The 19,452-nt window shown below is 46.2% G+C and overlaps 1 protein-coding gene across 1 annotated transcript in view; it reads left to right on the forward strand.

Annotated features, from left to right (window-relative positions):
• The first annotated feature begins 540 nt into the window (after positions 1-540).
• The window catches only part of LOC119391819 (uncharacterized), a 31,302-nt gene continuing 12,390 nt past the window's right edge, over positions 541-19,452 (forward strand). The window contains exon 1 of the mRNA XM_049415412.1: positions 541-577. Coding sequence (XP_049271369.1) covers positions 541-577 — 37 coding nt within the window. The remainder of the gene's footprint in view (positions 578-19,452) is intronic.

Genomic DNA, 19,452 nt, shown 5'->3' on the forward strand with positions numbered 1-19,452 from the left:
CACTGCCTCTGGGCAGGGCCCTTGTCTCGGCGTAGCGGGTGAGGTAGTCTGTAGCTAAGACGATCCATTTGTTTCCAGTATTGGACTTCGGGAACGGCCCCAGTAGGTCCATTTCGATTTGCTGGAACGGCCATCGAGGTAGCTTGATAGGCTGCAGAAGTCCGGCTGGCCTAGTGGGCAGTGTCTTGCGTCGCTGACAGTCCCGGCAGGTCTGTATGTAACGAGTGACGTCGGCGGAAAGGCGCGGCCAGTAGTACTTCTCCTGTATTCTTGCTAGCGTGCGAGAAACACCCCGGTGTCCAGACGTCGGGTCGTCGTGCGTGCCTGGGGACCTCTGGCCGCAATGTCGAGGGTACCACGAGAAGGCAATCGGCTCGGAGCGGTGAGAAGTTCTTTAGGAGAACACCGTTGCGCAAGAAAAACGACGCCATTCCCCGCGTGAATACCTTCGGAACAACGGTGGTCCAGCCCTCGAGGTATTTCACAAGGCCCCTGAGTTCTGTATCCTCTCGCTGTTGTTCGGCGAAGTCGTCGGCACTTATGGTTCGCAAGAAGGAGTCCTCGTCGTCCTGCGACGGTGGGTCGATGGGGGCGCGAGACAGGCAGTCAGCGTCGGAGTGTTTTCTTCCGGACTTGTAAACGACGGTAATGTCGAATTCTTGAAGTCGTAGGCTCTACCGTGCGAGGCAACCTGAAGGGTCCTTCAAGTTAGCTAGCCAACAAGCCAACACAATGCGTGGTGGTCGGTCAAAACTTTGAAGGGCCTGCCGTAGAGGTATGGGCGAAACTTGGATGCAGCCCAGATGCTCGCTAGGCACTCCTTTTCTGCTGTGGAATAGTTCGTTTCTACCTTTGACAGCGACCGGCTAGCATAACTGATGACCCTTTCCTTCCCATCAGTCTTCTGCACAAGGACGGCGCCGAGTCCTGCGCTGCTTGCGTCGGTGTGGATTTCCGTATCGGCGTATTCGTCGAAATGCGCTAGTATCGAAGGCAACTGAAGGCGTCGTTTCAGTTCTTCAAATGCTTCGATTTGCGCCGTTTCCCACTTGAATGGCACGTCGGTCTTCGTGAGGTGAGTTAGCGGTTCGGCGATTCGTGAAAATTCCTTGACGAAGCGCCTGTAGTAGGCGCACAAGCCGAGAAAACGGCGCACTGTTTTCGTGCCGGTGGGGGGCGGGAAAGCAGCGATTGCAGCTGTTTTCCGCGGGTCTGGGCGAACACCACCCTTGCTGATCACGTGACCCAAATACAGTAGCTCCTCGTATGCAAAGCGGCACTTTTCAGGCTTCAAGGTGAGGCCAGAGGTCTTGATTGCTTGTAGTACAGCGTCAAGGCGCCGGAGGTGTTCGTCGAAGGTTGAGGCAAACACAATGACGTCGTCCAAGTACACAAGGCAAGTCTGCCTCTTCAATCCAGCCAGCACGGTGTCTATAACGCGCTGGAACGTCGCATGTGCCGAGCAAAGACCAGATGACATAACCTTGAACTCGAAGAGGCCGTCTGGTGTTATAAAGGCAGTCTTCTCTCGGTCTCTCTCGTCGACTTCGATTTGCCAATAGCCGGTCTTGAGGTCCATCGACGAAAAGTACCTCGCGTTGTAGAGCAGATCCAGGGTGTCGTCTATCCGTGGGAGAGGGTAGACGTCCTTCGTGATTTTGCTCAGGCGGCGATAATCGACGCAGAAGCGTAGGGTTCCGTCCTTCTTCACTAACACCAGGGGTGACGCCCATGGACTCTTCGACGGCTGGATGATGTCGTCGCGTAGCATTTCGTGACTTGTTTCTTTATGGATTCGCGCTCTCGCGTCGAAACTCTGTACGGGCTCTGCCGGAGTGGCCTGGCATTATCCTCTGTTATGATGCGGTGTTTTGCGACTGGGGTCTGGTGGATTCTTGACGATGACGAAAAGCAGTCCCTGTATTTCAAGAGCAGGGTTTTGAGCTGTTCTTGTTTATGCTTCGGAAGGCTAGGATCGACGTCGAAAGCTGGTTGAAGAGCTTGGTTCGTCGGTGTGGGCTTGGAAGAATCGGCGATGACGAAAGCATTGGTGGCTGCCACAATTTCTTCGATGTAGGTGACTGTCGTGCCTTTGTTTACGTGCTTATACTCGTTGCTAAAATTTGTGAGCATTGCTGTTGCTTTGCCTCCCCGCAACTCTGCTATTCGACTTGCGACGCAAATCTCGCGGTTAATCAACTGATGCTGGTCGCCTTCAACGACGCCTTCCAGGTCTGCTACTTTCTGAGTGCCGACGGAAATGATGACGTCGGAGTGATGGGGAATGGTGACCTGGTCTTCCAGCACATTCAAGGCATGCTTCCCTGGCGGCGTCTACCGCGGTAATGCTTTTTCTGTAGATAGTGTTATCGACTTCGGATCTGAGGTCGGTGACTACACCATGAAGGCCTAAGAAGTCCATACCAAGGATGACATCTCGGGAGCAATGCTGAAGGACTACAAAGCTTGCGGGATAAATCCGGTTGTTGATCGAGACCCTCGCTGTGCAGATTTCTGCCGGCGTTACTAGGTGACCTCCAGCTGTCCGGATTTCGGGGCCTTCCCAGGCGGTCATGACTTTCTTCAGCTTCGTCGCGAACGGTCCACTGATGGCAGAATAGTCGGCTCCAGTATCGACGAGAGCGGTGACGTTGTGGCCGTCTATGAAAACGTCGAGGTCTCTCGTTCGTCGCCTACCGGTTCGATTTGGTCGCGGCGTCGGATCACGGCTACGTCGGTTTGTCCCGCTGCTTGGACGTTGCGTCGTCAGGTCTTCTTCGGGCCATGAAATTTCGGCGTCAGGGCTTCGTTCGGCTTGCGGCGTGTTTTTTTAGATTTCGTTGCGGCGCTGTTGTCCGCGGCGGAGGATCTTCGGTATTTCGTCGTACAGCAACCGCACCTCCATCGGTTGCTGCCCTTAGTTTTCCGGATATGGACTGGGTGACCGGCCTCGCGTTGGGCCAGTGTATGGTCGGCGTTGGGGGGAGACGTAGCGGCCTAGCGACGGCGAGCGGGAAGGTTGTCGGGGCGTCCATTGCGTTCCCGCGAGGTAGTCAGCGATGTCGCGTGGTCTTTCCCCTCGCTGTGGACGCGGCGCGTCGATGGCGAACACACGTAGTCCCATCTGTCGGTACTGGCAGCGGCGGTAATTGTGGCCAGCTTCCCCGCAATGGTAGCAGAGGGGGCGGTGGTCGGGGGCGCGCCAAACGTCGGTCTTCCTCGGCGTGTATAGCTGGCCGGCTGGCGGGCGGTATGACGTCGGTGGCGGCGGCGGTGGTGCCTGGCGGCGGAGCTGTCTGGACGGCGCGGCGTCTTGACGTGGGCGAGGAGGGGGGGGGGCGTTGCGTCGGGCTGCAGCAGCATAGCTCACTGCTTGCAGCTGCGGCTGCGCTGACTCGGGGGTGCCCAGAGACTGCTGGATTTCCTCTCGGACGATGTCAGCGATCGAGGCAACTTCAGGCTGTGGTAAGGGTAACAGCTTGCGCAGTTCTTCCCGCACGATCGCTTGGATCGCTTCACGCAGGTCGTCGGAGCCGACGGCATGAACAGCTGGGCTGTCTTGAATCGATCGGCGATTATACTGGCGGTTGCGCATTTCCAGCGTCTTCTCAATCGTCGTGGCCTCTGAGATGAATTCTTGGACTTTCGAGGGTGGGTTCCGCATCAGCCCAGCGAAGAGCTCTTGCTTTACCCCTCGCATGAGCAACCTGACTTTCTTGTCCTCAGGCATGGCTGGATCAGCATGGCGGAACAGTCTGGTCATTTCCTCTCCAAAGGTGGCATCGCTTTCATTTCGAAGTTGGGCCCGCGTCTCTAGCAAGGCTGCGGCCCTTTCTTTTCTGACGACGCTTGCAAACGTCTGCAGAAAAGCGCTGCGAAAGGCGTCCCAAGTTCGAAGAGTGGACTCCCGATTCTCGAACCAGGTCCTTGCTGTGTCTTCGAGGTAAAAGTAAACGTGACGCAGCTTGTCCTCGGAGTCCCAGTTGTTGAATGTTGAGACCCTTTCGAAAGTCTCGAGCCAGGTGTCCGGGTCTTCGAATGACGACCCGCGGAAGGTTGGCGGCTCCTTGGGCTGCCGGAGCAGGATCGGCGTAGGCTGCACGGGGTCGGTCATCGTCGCTGCGGTGGGTGTTGGGACCTTGAGCTGCCTGGTTTGTTCGGGAAGGAGCCCGTGCTCTGGCAGTCCCTTCTGCCTGCGGCTTGTTCGACGATCCGGGTTTTCTTTGCCGTCGTCCTCCTCGCGGCTTCGGCTTGGGTCAGCGCTTCGCGGGGGCGTCCGGATCATGGAAGCAGCACCTCCACCAGATGTCACGTGGTCGTGACGTCGACGAAGACATCAGTCAGCACGTCCGAGATGAAACTGTTTATTTGGCCGAACTTGTGGCCGAGAAACTGAAAAGCGATACACTGATAGCGGCGAACAGAGCGTCGACCGTCGATCAACTGACAAGCGGTCAAGCGCGTCGGCTTTTATACAGGCGCTATCGAACTTTCCAGCAATATCGCTGGTGGCGGCGTTATCTCTAGACAAAGCGGGACCATTCGCGTTTGGGGCGCAATCTTAACAAAACGATCTACTACAATCGTGAAGCTTCTCGAACACTGCTTTGCGCACAGCGTCGAGGGTTGATAACCGTCCCTGCTGGTCAAACCCGAATACATCAAAACAAGACAAGAATTGGGCGTGCCAATACTCTTGTCAACCATTGCACAAACTGCCGCTTATATTTCAGGAAGTTTATGTACTGTCCGTTATAGTTCGAAATACAGGCACGGAATATCCGATTGATTAACATTGCATTGACGAGAATGACGCCTAAAGGGCGTATAAAAAGCTGAGGCCGAAGTGCTTCCACACAGTTCAAACAACTAGAAATTTGTTGAGAAATTAAATGCTCAGCAAACGGGCGAAATAGAATGAATTCTCGAAGGGGCAAAAGTGACAGCGGCAACCGCATGCAGGAGAGGCAGAACCAATGTGAACATTTTCGATGTGCGCGGACACGGTTTTCCGGCCGCTGTGGCGTTTTCTCTTTCTCTTCGCCTCTCAAGTGTGAATGTATCATACTTTAAATAATGAGGAACGCACCGCAAGCGCTGATATAGAAGTATAATCTAGCAGTGCTGTCTAATTCAATAGATAAGTGTACTCTCCGCGGCGATAGCATGAAACAATTTCAGCTCACCGTGTGTTAATGCAGCGATAGGCAGAAGAAACGCTGCGGTATGTCCTGCCATAGGACCCGGAACACACGTATCTGCATCATTTCCTAATGCAGGTGAAGCTTGGTTCGACTGAAAGAAGGAAGATAATTCACATTCCTGGTCATCTCCTATCATACTAATTCATCTTGCGCACTTCAGAAAAGAAGACGCTGCGTCGAATAATTTTTAGTTTGGAAGACGCGAGGATCGACACAGTAAGAATAAAACAAACGTATTTGAAAGCGTTCGGCTGGACTTGGTGTAGAAACTGCAGCAGGGATTCTGCATTTTTTGGCATGACACGGACTAGTTACGATATTCGCGCCGACATCATTCAGAGCTGTCTTAATAAGTTTGTTCAGGTTAGATGCACGATCTATCGGCGTAAAATTCTAAGCAACTAAATGTTCAGTGCGCGACGCGCTACTGAATGAGCCTAAGGTGATCACGTAACTGTATTCGCAATGTCCATAAACTGTCACGCGACCAATCGAATGTCAGGAGGAGTGTTAGCAGACTATAAACTAGCCACCGAACCCTAGTTCGGCCGTGCTAGCCCGATTGTCAATGCATTGGTTGGATAAGAAACACTACGACTTTGAATGGTTCGTGAATACGTGAACAAACCAGGGCGTCCGTGAGAAGATAAGTTTCATTCGTTCTTGCGAGACGCGAAGTTTTTGTGAAAATACGTGGTGAAGCACCCTGGACAAGTCGTGGTGCCACTGCTGGCACACAGCGTACACATCTGAGCTCCGCGAAGTTTTGTGTGGTCACACAGGTTAGCCAAATGTTAGTGTATGTCTCTTTATGTCGAAACTCGCGCTATTTCTCTTGTATATAATATCCGTCGGTGTTTTTTTGGAGTATGAAACCCGTAACATTATACGCGGCGTGTCGCGTGAGCTCGCGATGTCCTATTCTATAAGAAAATAATATTAGGGCCTTCGTAATGGATAGGTGATGCACTGAAGTAAAGCTCCTTACATATTGTCACAAAGGAGGTGTATGAATCTTGCGAGCGACTATTCAGTCATTTGGGGCGGCGCTCGCTCCACGGCTATCGTGAAGTACGACCAAGTACAGGCCGCATTGCGGGCTCAAGCTTGTCCTCAGCTGACGCATTCCGGCGGAGATTAAACGTGATTGATTGTTTGATTGACTGATTGATTGATTGATGGAATATGTGCATATCTACGTTAGCGGACCCTAGCTGGTGACATTTGATCGGAGGCCCACTCTCAACGTCGTCCAGTTCACCGGCGTATTGCTTTCATAGTCAGCACTGCACTGTATGTTTGTTACTTTGTTGACAGGTGGTACGGCACTGCAAGAAAAGTGTTCTTTGAGCCCAGAGCGCCGAGAAGGCGAGGCAGCTCTCTTCGGAGGAAATTCTTTAGATTCATTTTGACATTGATGTTCAAAGAGACCGTGCACCTTGACGACGACGATTTTTCACCGGACAATGAAGGCTGTGAAATCACTAATAGCGACAGCGTCGATGAAGATGCTTCAGCAGCGATTCTCGTTAACGTGCTTTCCTCGTTAACCATCTGTACGGCAAGCTTTTCACAATCGTAAGTCCCTTTGGCTGTACTTGATGTACGATAGTGTTGAAATCAAAATAAAGCATAATTTTTCTGATGCCACGTACGTAGTGCAACTTTTGTGGCCGCATGCTGCCACCAAGCTTGACGAGTGGAAGCGAAACGTGTAATCGCGTCCACAAGCCGCGCCGCTCAATTGCCGAATGAACCTGACCATTACCGTCCGAATGGCTTCGTTGTTCAGAAATTATTCGACGTTGCGAAAAGCTTACGTGTGCATTCGTTTTGAGGTGCTCGTCATACCTGTAACAACCTAGAGGAGTGATCAGTGCAATCCGCGTTCCTCACCACACGAGTAATCATGGCGGAGCAACATGTTTAGAAACCATCGTCGCGGTAAACATGCGGTCCTGTGCAACAACGATGGCGTTACTCGGTAGTGGCCTAATACTACAGCAAATCTGACAGGCAGGCACGGTACGTGTTCTTGGAGTGCCGTTCAGTTCATACATTTTCTCTAGCGCGCGCAGGATTTCGTTGAGCTTCGCTGATGCACGATAACGCAGCCGATGTATGACCTCTAACACCGCGCAAAATAATAAGGTAGCGAGCATTTCGCGCTTTCAATTGTTTGGGCGATTATTTGGTCTCATATCCATTTCAGTGTGCTTCATGACCTCATCCGGTGAAAGTCGCACGCGCCGTGCGTTCGCACGTCCTATCTGTTCGCATGCTAACAATCTCACAGTGCGCCACCTATAGTTCGTGGGCATTGCGAATATCTGTAACTTACTTTCTTGCTGCTTCCATCCGGCCACGGTGTCCAGTTATCGCAGCACTATAACTGCTCACAATGGCCGGATGGACGCAGCAAAGAAAATCTATGTTATAGAATATATTTTCTAGGCGAGATATTTTCATGAACAGTGGATCATTTTATCGTACGACAGCCCACGATTTTTATGCACTCAGAAAAAGCAACATTTTTCTGGTACTCGCTAGAAGGAAATGGTTGCATGTTCAACTTGTGTGTAGACTTGCGAAAGAAATTACTTGCTTTCAGAAACGCAACCGTGAATTGCAAGCGCACATAAGCGTCGACGGCTGAACATTGTTATTTAAAGGTCTTATTATGTTAGCCGGAGTCAACTTTCTGGAAATACTCATCAGCATGAGCAGTGTGCTTGATTGGGCTAATTGGTTCAGCACCGTGTCTGTGTATTCTTCGTCTACCCCATCAGCATGATTGAATTACTTTACAGGCAGAGTTGTAAGTCTTACTCGTATCACACAAGAAACGCAAGCGCAGCACACTTCAGCAAAAAAAAAAAATAGAACACGTCTTTCTGAAATTTGCGGCCGTGTCAATGTCTAAGTGCAACATCCACTTTGCTCTAAATCCTTGCAATGTCACTGACGCTGCCTATGCCCATAATGTATTAGTAAATGTCCAGTGCAATATTGTGAGATATTTTCCGCTTAATGGTTTTGTGACACATTGATTCTGAAGCTACTGCCAAGGTTCGTGTCATAACACGTAATGTAAGGCGCCCTATTTAGTGGTAGATGACGTCTGACACTCTGAACGGCTGAATTTAGTAACAACGCTTGTGTTCATGAATATACCGACTAAACATGTCACGCATGTCAATTAAGACACAGCAACTCTTTGCATGAAGAAAGCAACCTAATGTGGACTTACCCAATTTCTTCTCAGTTGGTTAGACAGTGCGCAAATATCGTCGAGAGCGCCTTTTGTATTCACTCTCCTGGTGTCATTCTCCGAAACGCAATGTTAACAACCCGGATACTTCGTCTTTTTAATTTGACTCTTACAGCGCGATAAATGAGCGTTATAAAAGTAATTGCTTCTTCGTACACATGTGGAATTGCATGAAAGCGCGCCTTAAAAAGCATAAAAAGTGATACAGCAGTGAACAAACTCCTCTTTGTCTTTATTGTCAGTTCGCCTTCTTATCAAAGGTGTTGAAATTAACACTAGCTAAATAACAGGATGATGGTGACCCAGTATATTGCTTTGTAGGTGGAATAACAATGTTGTTCTGGGTGTTCACAGGAAGGCGGGATATACATCATTAACTTAATTGGGAAAAGTTAGGAAATGACATCTAAAATAAGTTGGACGACTCTTTAAAATGTTCTTCAGTGGATAACCACTCCATCTGTAAGTAATAATTTACTATTTCCTCATAAACTGCAAGCCTTTTTATAAAAGGAAACCCGCCATGTGTTCCGTGTGAAGCGAAACTGGTGGCTATGTGTGTCACTTAAAACAGCGGAGCTTATTATGCCAGCCCTGAAGCTTAGGTGTTCGCAGAAAACCACAGGTGGGTATGCGCCACAGGAATGGGAAGGCCCACTACCGAGTACAGCAGATGCGATCCATAAACGAAAACTCCGCTCGGCGACGTGGAACACGTGAAAGAGAGAGACAGGGAAAGAAGGGGAGAAAAAGAGAGGGACAGAAAAAAAGCGACAGAAAAAAAGATAAACAAAAAATAAAGATAAATTTGAAGACATAAAAAGATGGAACGAGAAGGAAAGGCCTAGCAAGAGAGAGAAAAAAGGAGAGATAGAAAAAAAATAGAAAGATTGAAAAACGCAGTAAGAGAGAGAAAATGATAGAAAGAAAGAGACACAAAAATGAACAACACAGAGCAAGACGGAAAGAAAAAGAAATAAAGATAGAAATAGAGAGAAAAGAAAAGTAGACAGAGAGATAAAGGAATAAAGAGAAAGAAAGAAAGAAAATGCAACAGGTACAAAAAACAGGTACAAGAAACAGAGAGAAAGAGAATAAAACAGAAGAAAGAAACAACAAAAAATACAGAGAAAAAAAGAAGGCCACCCCCAGCTCTGCTTTCAGGCTTGACACCACCAGTGCGAAGCTCCATTATTTTTAAAGCGCAGCTCTTAGGCGCCCATTCCTGCTTTGAGCGGTGTCGCCGTTGGTGGCGTAGCCGATAGACATGAAAAAATAAAATCAGGAAAATATATACGAATAGGATTTCAACCGAATAGGATCGAATAGGATTTCAACCCGGGCCCTCGGTGTGGCAGTCGAGTATTCTACGACAAAGACACGCTGTAGCTTCAAGCTCATTAGCAAAAAGACCCTATACAAGCGTCTTGTAGGGCAAAGAATCGCGTTAACCTATGTATTATAGCGTGGCAGAAAAGCAAAATAATATCCAGTCATCACAGAATGCTAATTGCTCAACGAGTGTGTGGTTTAATGCTTACTACCCACTGCAAAGTGCTCAGCCATAATTCTTCATCGTCAGCAGCCGCATGCAGCGTCAACAGTGTGCATATAATACCTTCCCGATGTGTAGCGGGTACCTCGCTTATCCGCAGAAAGAAGAATAATGGCTTCGGGCTGATGTCCTACATCACAAAAGTTATGATTTATGACGTAGTCGGCGCCTTCCGGAAAGTGCAATCTTCAAATACAGTTGGCCTTGCCCCAGCACGAAGCTGCGTTCAGAATTCGCATTAGGCAGTGTTGAAATCATCGGTAATTTTTCTTCTTTTCGAAACTGTGAACCTAACATTACCACATTATCGAGCATGACAACGTGTAACAATTGCAGCATATAATGAAACATGAGGAATGCATCAAAGCCTCGTTTTCTTGTTTTTTTGTTTTGCCATACACAGCCTACTGAAAGGGACAGACAGTGAGGCCAAGGAACGTATAAGGTAGATTATGTGCAGTCTATGTGCAGATTATGTGCAGATTATGTGCAAGTTGGTGAAAGAACAACACTACCGCTCGTAGGGAGTGAACCTACCACCTTTGGACAACACATCCGGTGCTGAACCAATTGAGAAACGTTGGCGATCATTTCCCCATCAACATTCTTGACTATCTCACTCTCTGTAAAGCTAGAATTATTGGCCTGCGGCGCTCGTAGCCATGACGGCGAGAACGGATTAACCTTGTTTCGCCAGCTGGCGTCGCGTAGCGCGTGATCTTGTTAAGACCTCGCAGCTGAAAAATTGCAGCACTTGTTGCATTCACGAACAGGAAACTCGTTATTATGAAACGGCGCCAAGAAATAGGAGAAAATCATTGAGGAACATACGAACAGGAGCGTTGAGCTAAGCCGCCACAGTGGTCTAGTGGTTATGGTGCTCGAATGCTGATTCGAAAGTCGCTCGAAAGTCGGCAAAAATGTTTGAGGCCCGTGAACAAAAATATAGGTAGACGTTAAAGAAACCCAGGTGACCAAAATTTTCTCAGCCTTCCACTACTGCGTCCCTCATAATTACATCATGGTTTTGGAACGTTAACTGCCGTGAACTTAATAAAACGGCCGCTAGAGTCCCATGACCGTGTCATGTATGTCACTGCGTACATGGCATGACATTCTTCTTATGACCGGTCAGTTATGTTCGCTATACGTTCCCCTCATGCCATGCCATTTTTGGTACATCATTATCATGATCATGATCATCATCATCAGCCTGTCTACGCCCACTGCAGGGCAAAAGCCTCTCCCATGTTCCGCCAATCGACCTGGTCCCGTGCTTTCTGCGGACACGTTATACCTACAAACTTCTTAATCTCATCTACCCACCTAATTTTCTGGGGCCGAATTCACAAAGCTTTCTCTCGCCTACGCAATTTCTTAGCCAAGAATTCTCGTATCGCGAGGGAGTACGATAGCAATGGTACGAATTTATCTTACTCGCCACTTTTGAGGGCAAGGAGGCAACGCGAAAGCCGGTGAAACGAAAAGGAAAGAAAGAAGTGCGCGCAGGTGATAGCAAGGCAGCACGCGAAGCGTCTAGCATCGAGGGTATACGATGATAGCGAATGTATTTTCGCTGCGTCTCATCTTCCAGTTCCGGGCGTCTGCTACAGCGCTTACGCGTTGCCGCGTTGCAGCAGTCGTCCTGGGGTCTTGCGCGAAGCCAAGTGCTCGTGTTTCATCGATGACCATAGCTAACAAAAACCTAGTTGCTCGATGTTGTTGCTCGAGTGCAGGCGAACAACGCTCCAGATGCACCGCATCTATAAACCGCGCATAAATTGAAACATTGAAGGTTTGAAGATGTGACCGAAACGTCTCCCCCTGTTTACCACAACCAGCTACATTTCCATGAAGCTTCGCTGCCACTCAACTAATTAGGCATGTTCGAGCGCGGTATGGTGGTTGCCATTAGGGTGTTTTGTAGCTAGACGTAAAATGTTGTATTTCTTACAAAGATCTCAGTACAAGACATAGGAGCGGCTTTTGAGCCTACGGAGAACTGTACAGAAATATAAAGCAGCAGTAAGAAAGGCATGATGCGCATAATGCCGCAAGTTCAATTAACCGCAGCATTTTGGCAGGCACGGAATTCCAGAGCAATCGTATACGCTTAGATATGTGAACGCGTAAAACGAGGAAGATTCGTCGGGAGGTTTCTACGAGCTAATGCTTTACAGAAAACACGGCACAGTCACTTCGTCCTTGCGGAGTTTGCGTGAGCAAACATAAAAGAAGTGGCGTTCAGTTGTCTCGGCCTGAAGTGACATCACTACACGTGCGCCTGGATTCACAGGGCGCGCGTGCTGCGCGTTTGCACGATTAACAAAAAGAAAAAAAAAGAGACGGCGGTCGCGTTACTTACCAACGTCTATGGGATCGAAATCCATTGAAAAGCGAGCGAAAGTGTGATTGTGCTTATATATGAGAATCGAAGCAAATTAAGTCAGTAGTGATTTGTTTAGTCAAGGTTTATTTAAATGACGATGATCGAAGCAAATTGAATATTCAATTAGTGAAAGTGACATTAGTGACAGTCAATTAGCGATAGTTGCTTAGGGATGTCGCACTCGATACAAAGTGCATGGTAATATAGCCACACTTGATGACTTTAACCTTCGAGTCACCTTAGGCGAATGCATTAGGATCCCGAGATTTTTCTCTCTTTTTTTCATCGACTTTCACCGGATCTTTTGCATTAGGTGTCTTTCGAGAGAAAGATAATATATATACATTGAAGTAAGTGTTACAGTGGCCAGCTCTCTTCCGAAACACTGCAGCGATGGTCGAGTCGTTACAGCGTCTGACTGAGGTACTGGGTTCGATTCGCAGTGTCGCCAAGCACCCACGTATTTTTTTTATGGAAAAACGGATAGCACGGGCTTAGGTAATGCGTTGCGGGCACTTTTTTTTTTGAGAAGGTGGCCTTTCCGCTCTCTTCTTTCACTCACCTTAAGACCCCAAAAACGTTGCGTCGTGCTCCCTCATGGATCACAGAAATAATATCTTTTTTGTTTGCTCTAACCACTACTATCGCAAGAGCGCCCAGTCCTCAAACCCAATTATCATACCTGGGCATTACTTTTCACGACTCTGGCTATTGGAGCGCTGGTCAGACATCACGGTGTTTTCAAGAACATCAAGAGACACGTGGCGGCCAAACTGCTTGCAGCCAAGATGACTGCCTTTGTCAGGACACGTTTCCGTGCTAGTTGGGTGGGATTCATTCCAGGCAGCAGCGAAAACGACAGGGACAGAGAGAAAAGACACAAACACAGTGATGTGTTTTCTATCTCGGTCTCTGCCGTGTTGCGCAGCTCCGTGTAATGCCTCTGTCAGTAGTTATAAAGAACTCCAGCAGGCTATCGAGTTCTGAGGAGAGGGCAAAACAGTAGGCCTGGGAAAAGATTACGGCAACTTCATTTGCGTCATTAAGGGCTACTCTTCCCTTGGTAAGTACATGAAAATTTTAAACCCGAGTTTATTCTTTATCAAAAGCACTTACAGTGTAGATGACAGGTGGACAGACAAAAATCCGCGTATTCAGCTTGACTAGTTTTGTGCTCTTAATAGTAATTGGTAACACGTATGACAATACGCAGAAATACCACGCACATATGTAAAAGTATGTACAGCCACGGGCGAAAGCTTGGTTATGCTGGTTAAAGTCGACTAGTCTATTGTGCATATTCCACAAACGCAATGTGTAGAAGCAATGTTCCACAGAGGAGCTGTCCTATAAACGTATATTTGCTGGTTGGTTGCAGTTTCCAACTGTTGCTCAAAACTGTACGTTGTAAACTGAAAGATCTTGTTTGAATGCACACATTTTATGTAAGGTTACATTCTTTTTTGCGCAGTAGGAAACATACTTCAGAAATGAAAATTAGATAGAAAAAGGAGAACTACAAAGCAAATAGCAAAATTCTTATAAAAGTTACAGTAAACGAAATAACGTAAGCTTTTGCTTAAAAGATACATGCATACACATACATACATACATACATACATACATACATACATACATACATACATACATACATTGAACTGCATTTAATAGGATGAACTGCTATAAAACAACAATGCTGATACACTCAGTCTTGAGCAAATTAGGTTTCAAGGCAGTAATTTACGAGAGAAATCTCTCACCACTCTTATGTGCCAATTCGGCATTTCTCGAACCCTCTTGGAAAAATTTGATGCATAGTTTCTGCTGCTGCCCACTCACAAGCAATTTTTATACATTATCGTGGGCGGCAGCCCATGACAATATATAAGAAAGGAGCCCCAGACAATGTGATGCCAAGGAAAACCGCAATGCATCACATTTTGGTACATGTCTGCAATATGACACATAGTTTATTTACATAGTCCGACACCATGCAAAACACTATAACAAGCCATGTTAGGTTACGTGGGCTGAAAAATTGGCACAGGTCGGACAAATTCTGGAAAATACATAACGTTTCGCTGTTACTAAGCTCCTCGGTACAAATAATGCTGTTGTTGACATGTCAAGACCCTATTGCTTCTACTGTAAACACTCCTCAAAAAGGTTTCGAAGTGTGCACATTTGCCGACTTCCTTTGAATGAGATACTGCTGTACAGCAGTCTCTCATTCCGCTCGAAAAAAAATTGCATTGCACTGCTGGGCAAGGCATGTGATGTGAAGCTTCAGTGCCTTGCATGTAAATCTTGCTGGCGGCCTCAGCTGCAATTTTTATCAGCAGAAATGTGCAGAATAACATTTTATATTGTACCATGACAAAGTAATTATGTTTCAGGCGCATAAAACATGGACAACAATAAAATATTTAAAGAACATTTACCTGGCACATTTTAAAGAATCTTAAATATATTTTCATGGGGCTATCACAGCTTATCTGAAAATAGTAATTGTTATAGGCTTTCAAATTTGTTCGAAGTCGCCATTTTCAAGATTAGAGCACACCAGCAGCCCTCTTCAGGCTAAACCGTTGTAGAGACGCATGAAAAGGCATAAGTAAATGCATGCTATAATCACCCTACAAAAAGCAGTAAACACTTTCAGCAGTAAAATGAGCAAAGCTGCGTAGATGATGAACTATTTGCAGAGTATACAATTACATTATGGAGAAACCTATGTCAGCAATCACTATATGAAAAAAAAATTAACTTACACAGTACATGCAGAGAGGTTGACTGTTGAAGAGGACAGACAGGCGGTAGGATAACATTACACAGGTGCTAAAGCCTGTTGGGCATGCTAGGAATAGTGACGCTCCTCTTGCAACCAAATAATCCGTGGAGAAGGACTTTCCAGAGCTTATATAAGCATAAAATCATTTGTGCTATACTAATGCGTGTATCTTGAACGACTATATCGACCAAGTGCAAGATTACCCGCTTCAATGGTTTCATTATTGCACTAACAAACATGAAAACACGGTTTTGGTTGCCGACCATGGCTGCTGTTTATAATGGCAGTGAAATGCAGAGACACACATGCACTTGATTTACGTGCATGTTAAAAATTCAAGGTAGCCAAAATAATTTGCACATTACCACTACAATGTGCTTTACATTAATGTCAAGGTTTGATATATTAAATGCAGAATTTAATTATTTTTGAATCCTTAAGTGCAAGGAATTGCTGAATGATGCACTGCTCAACAATTAAACTGCAGCTGTGCAGATTCTCGCCATACAATTCAAACTGTTCCAGCTATCACATTGCATTCTGTCTGTTGACGTGCACGTTGAACAGCAGGAAACAGTCACTGGTAGTCGCTGTCTACTTGTTGGCCTTGTGCGTTTTGTCCGTGATACACTGTACAATTAAATGACAGTGGGGCACCAGATCCCATGATATTGCTGGAACATAGAAAATACAGATTATTGTTACAACCGTGTTATGTGTAAAATTATACAGCTGATACGTGCTAAAACCCCCGCTCTCGTATTTTCAGAAGCCGATGGCAAGTATGAATAAATAATAATAAACAAGAAAAAAGGCCTGAACATAGAGCCACCAACAATGCAGACTGAAAAAATATTTTGTCATATATATGTATAACTACGATGTTCATTTGGAAGACAACAAACTTCTGCCTAATGTTGAGACATGAGCCAATAAATTATCTTCTATTTCGACTTTACATTAGCAGCAAGAAGGCGACCAAAAATGAGTTCACTATGCTACGCTCTAAGAAAAAATCAAGTATTCGGGGAGTATTCCTGCCCTAGAACTATAATCGTCATCCGCCTCACTTACTTTCCTCGCGTTTCACCACGGTCTCGGCACTTCGCGGTCGCGAATGACGCGCTTGTTATCAGAGTGACATAGCATTCTTGATAGGAAAGTGCCAACAGCCGGGTTTTCAAAAAAAACGCGAGCAAGCAAGATTATGATTATTGTTGTGTGGCAGAAATACTCCCATATACTCGATTTTTTTTAGAGTGTACTCATGTATTGCTATGTAACAACAGCTGGGTGTGTTCAGATAAGGACAGACCAAGGGGGGTCCCGACTATTTTTTGTTTTGCACGAAATTTTTATATGAGCTGGGCAAATGTCTCTATAGAAAGGAATGAACCTTCGTTTTGCGGAAATTATCACGGATTTCTAGGAAAAAATTCACGTTTCACAACAGGTGGAAAAAGGCAATTCTGCAAGTTTCAGATTTCACAACTTTGGAGGCCTATCACTAAAACCTTAACGCATTGTGGACATCGGTGTTAATTGCTCGTAAATTTTCAGCGATAGTACTATCGGCCTACGGAAATTTAAATTTGTGTGACTGACAGTACATTTTTGAAAAATTGCCAAACTTTGATTTTTGAGCGGCTGCCTCTGGCTGACCCCAAATTCAAGGGTCTTTTTTCGCGGTTTTCGCTAAAGCGCTGAAGCTGAAAATATTTCTCACAAGTCTACGAAACGTTTCTCGCTAATTAAGCGAAAAGTTATGCGACTACATTGCATATTTATTTCGTTATAAAATCCAAAAAATGCCTTAATTCCAAAACTAGCGAAAATTGCAACATTTCAGGGTCGTTTTAAAAAAAATAATCATCACCGATTTTTATGAAAATGATGAACTATACCCGGCCATGACTGCTAAATAATGTGCTGCAAAAATATGTTGCATTATTTTGTTTTAAGTGAGAAACTTGAGCTTATTTTATTACCCATGTATGGTCTTAACATCAATGTGTGGCGTTCTTATAATAAAATAAATTTAATAGACATATTTAGTTCGTAGCTCGCTTTTTTGGTTTTAATAATGACGATTGACCCAGCTTCTGTCTTTTTGACCGTTTTGAGTCACAGAAAAGCTGAGCTTAAATTTTCAGAGCTCCTCTGTGTGTATCTCTACCAGCATATTGAGGCAGCCGGCACCCGAGAGCGCGTACAAATGAAAGCTCGTGGTGTAGAGTGCAAATCTTTCTGCACGTCAACCATTTTAGTTCACATCATACCACGTATCTAACGCAAAAGAGATTTAACTAGTATTTCCCTAACAGTACGGGAAAATGTTATTGTTGCGTTAGTGTGCCTAGACCCAATTGCTCGCTACTAGGTGGTAGAGAAAGGGGGCCCGAAATGTGAGGTTCGCGTTTGTTTCTTTAAGGAAAATTATTATAACTTGCCCTAAGACTACTTGAGGGCCATATTTCGATGAAAATCGTGCAAAAATATCTTCCTATACTTTATTAATATTAAAAACCTTCGTGTTACCATCTTCAACTGCGTACTTACCCTGATTTTCTTCCATCAAGCAACGAAATTTATGGACTAGAGTTGGTTACAATAATGTACAGGTGGCTCGAGCATTACCATTGTATGGGAATAATAAGACCGTCGCGGTATTAATATTTCGACGAATTTATCATTTGCAGAAACGGGTTGAGATGGTGGGAATGAGGGTGTTATGAATCTACAAGAAGCACACGTTCATGTTGCGCATTATATAGTTTATTCACGTCACCTAGAATGAGTAAAATCCATTCGGGCAATCAAATTTTGCACCACTGCAGATTCACAACTCCTTCCACTCTGTGTCTGCGCACCGCGCTACGTACAGGAAATTCCCTTGGTCCGATTTCAGGTGTTTGCACATGTGGGTTGCCTCAATACCTTGAACCCGTCTGGCAAGTTTCCATTCCTCCTTCTTCAGTTCTCTGAAGGCTTCTACTTCACTCTTCTTCATATGCAGTAAAAAATCTTTTTAAGTTTACTGGCTACAATAGTAACGAAATCACTTGCGCACTGAATGACCTCGGTGGCGGGTGAACGCAGGTTATGTAGTGTGGCTTGGTGTTTCACAAGGCCACCGACGCCGTCGCAGGCATTTTTGCCGTGCCCCGTTGGCGAAAAAAGCCACTTGGTTGTCTGAAGCTGACTGCATTGCAATTCGTGCAGTTGGAAGCGGTTCTTAAAATGGGCAGCTGCTCCATCACTCACAAGTGTAAGTTTCGTGTAAATTGGAGCATAATCTTCAATGTGATCCTTGATTTTTCTCAGGGCCTAGCAAGCATGTGCAGAGTCGTGGCAAACGACATCGCTAATTATTGCGTAGTTCCATGTCGACTTTCTTGTCGATACAACGCAAGTAAAGATGCTAACTTGCGTGCTTTGCCAATGGTAGGATTGTACTTCGTCTGGGAGTACGATGGACCAATTTTCGGCAAAGTCAAAGTGGAAAACAATGGAACCCTTTTCACAACACTGTTTTTCCTCGTGTATGGCATTTGTTTGCGTGCGCCTGAGGTAGTTATGAGGGATCCATTTCATGGCCACATTTTGAAATTCCTTTAGGAATGCTGGAGGCATCATGGTCTTCTTTATTAGTTCACCTGATTCCCAATTAAGTAGCAAATACAATTTCTTCGTCCGGTGCTATGCCAAGAGTTCCCAGGAACGAAAGTTCAGTAGCCGGATCCCAGCTGATGTCTTGACGCCAGGATTTACGTGAAGAGAGCTGCTTGCAGTGGGCTTCTTACACGCTCCGCAATATCTATTTTATCTGCTTACGAGATAACTTATTATTAATAATAGAGGACGACACGAGAGTAACTACAATGTGATGAAAAAACTGTATCATTGACTCACGTAGAAAACAACACGACTTCTTTCTTCGAGTTAACTATCCAGACTGACATACGGCCCACACCTAAAAAGCTTCTTTTCAGGGGTGAGGGGAACGCCCTCTTCTGTCTGGGGCCGACCGTTGCAGGTGCACCGCGGTGCGTCTCGCATTTCACGACGGTCATGTGTTCTCCGTCAACGGTTCTCGGCGTGCTTGGCTTTTAAACGTACTTTTGTTTCCCTCTCTTGCGGGTGGCATTCAATTGCGCTCTGGTCTTGCTGTACGCGCTCTCGCGTGCCTGCTGCCTCAATGTGCCGTAGTATGGATACAGACAGAGGAGCTCTGAAAAATTC

Source organism: Rhipicephalus sanguineus, chromosome 4, assembly GCF_013339695.2.
Source record: "Rhipicephalus sanguineus isolate Rsan-2018 chromosome 4, BIME_Rsan_1.4, whole genome shotgun sequence".
In the NCBI taxonomy this organism is placed as follows: Eukaryota; Metazoa; Arthropoda; class Arachnida; order Ixodida; family Ixodidae; genus Rhipicephalus; species Rhipicephalus sanguineus.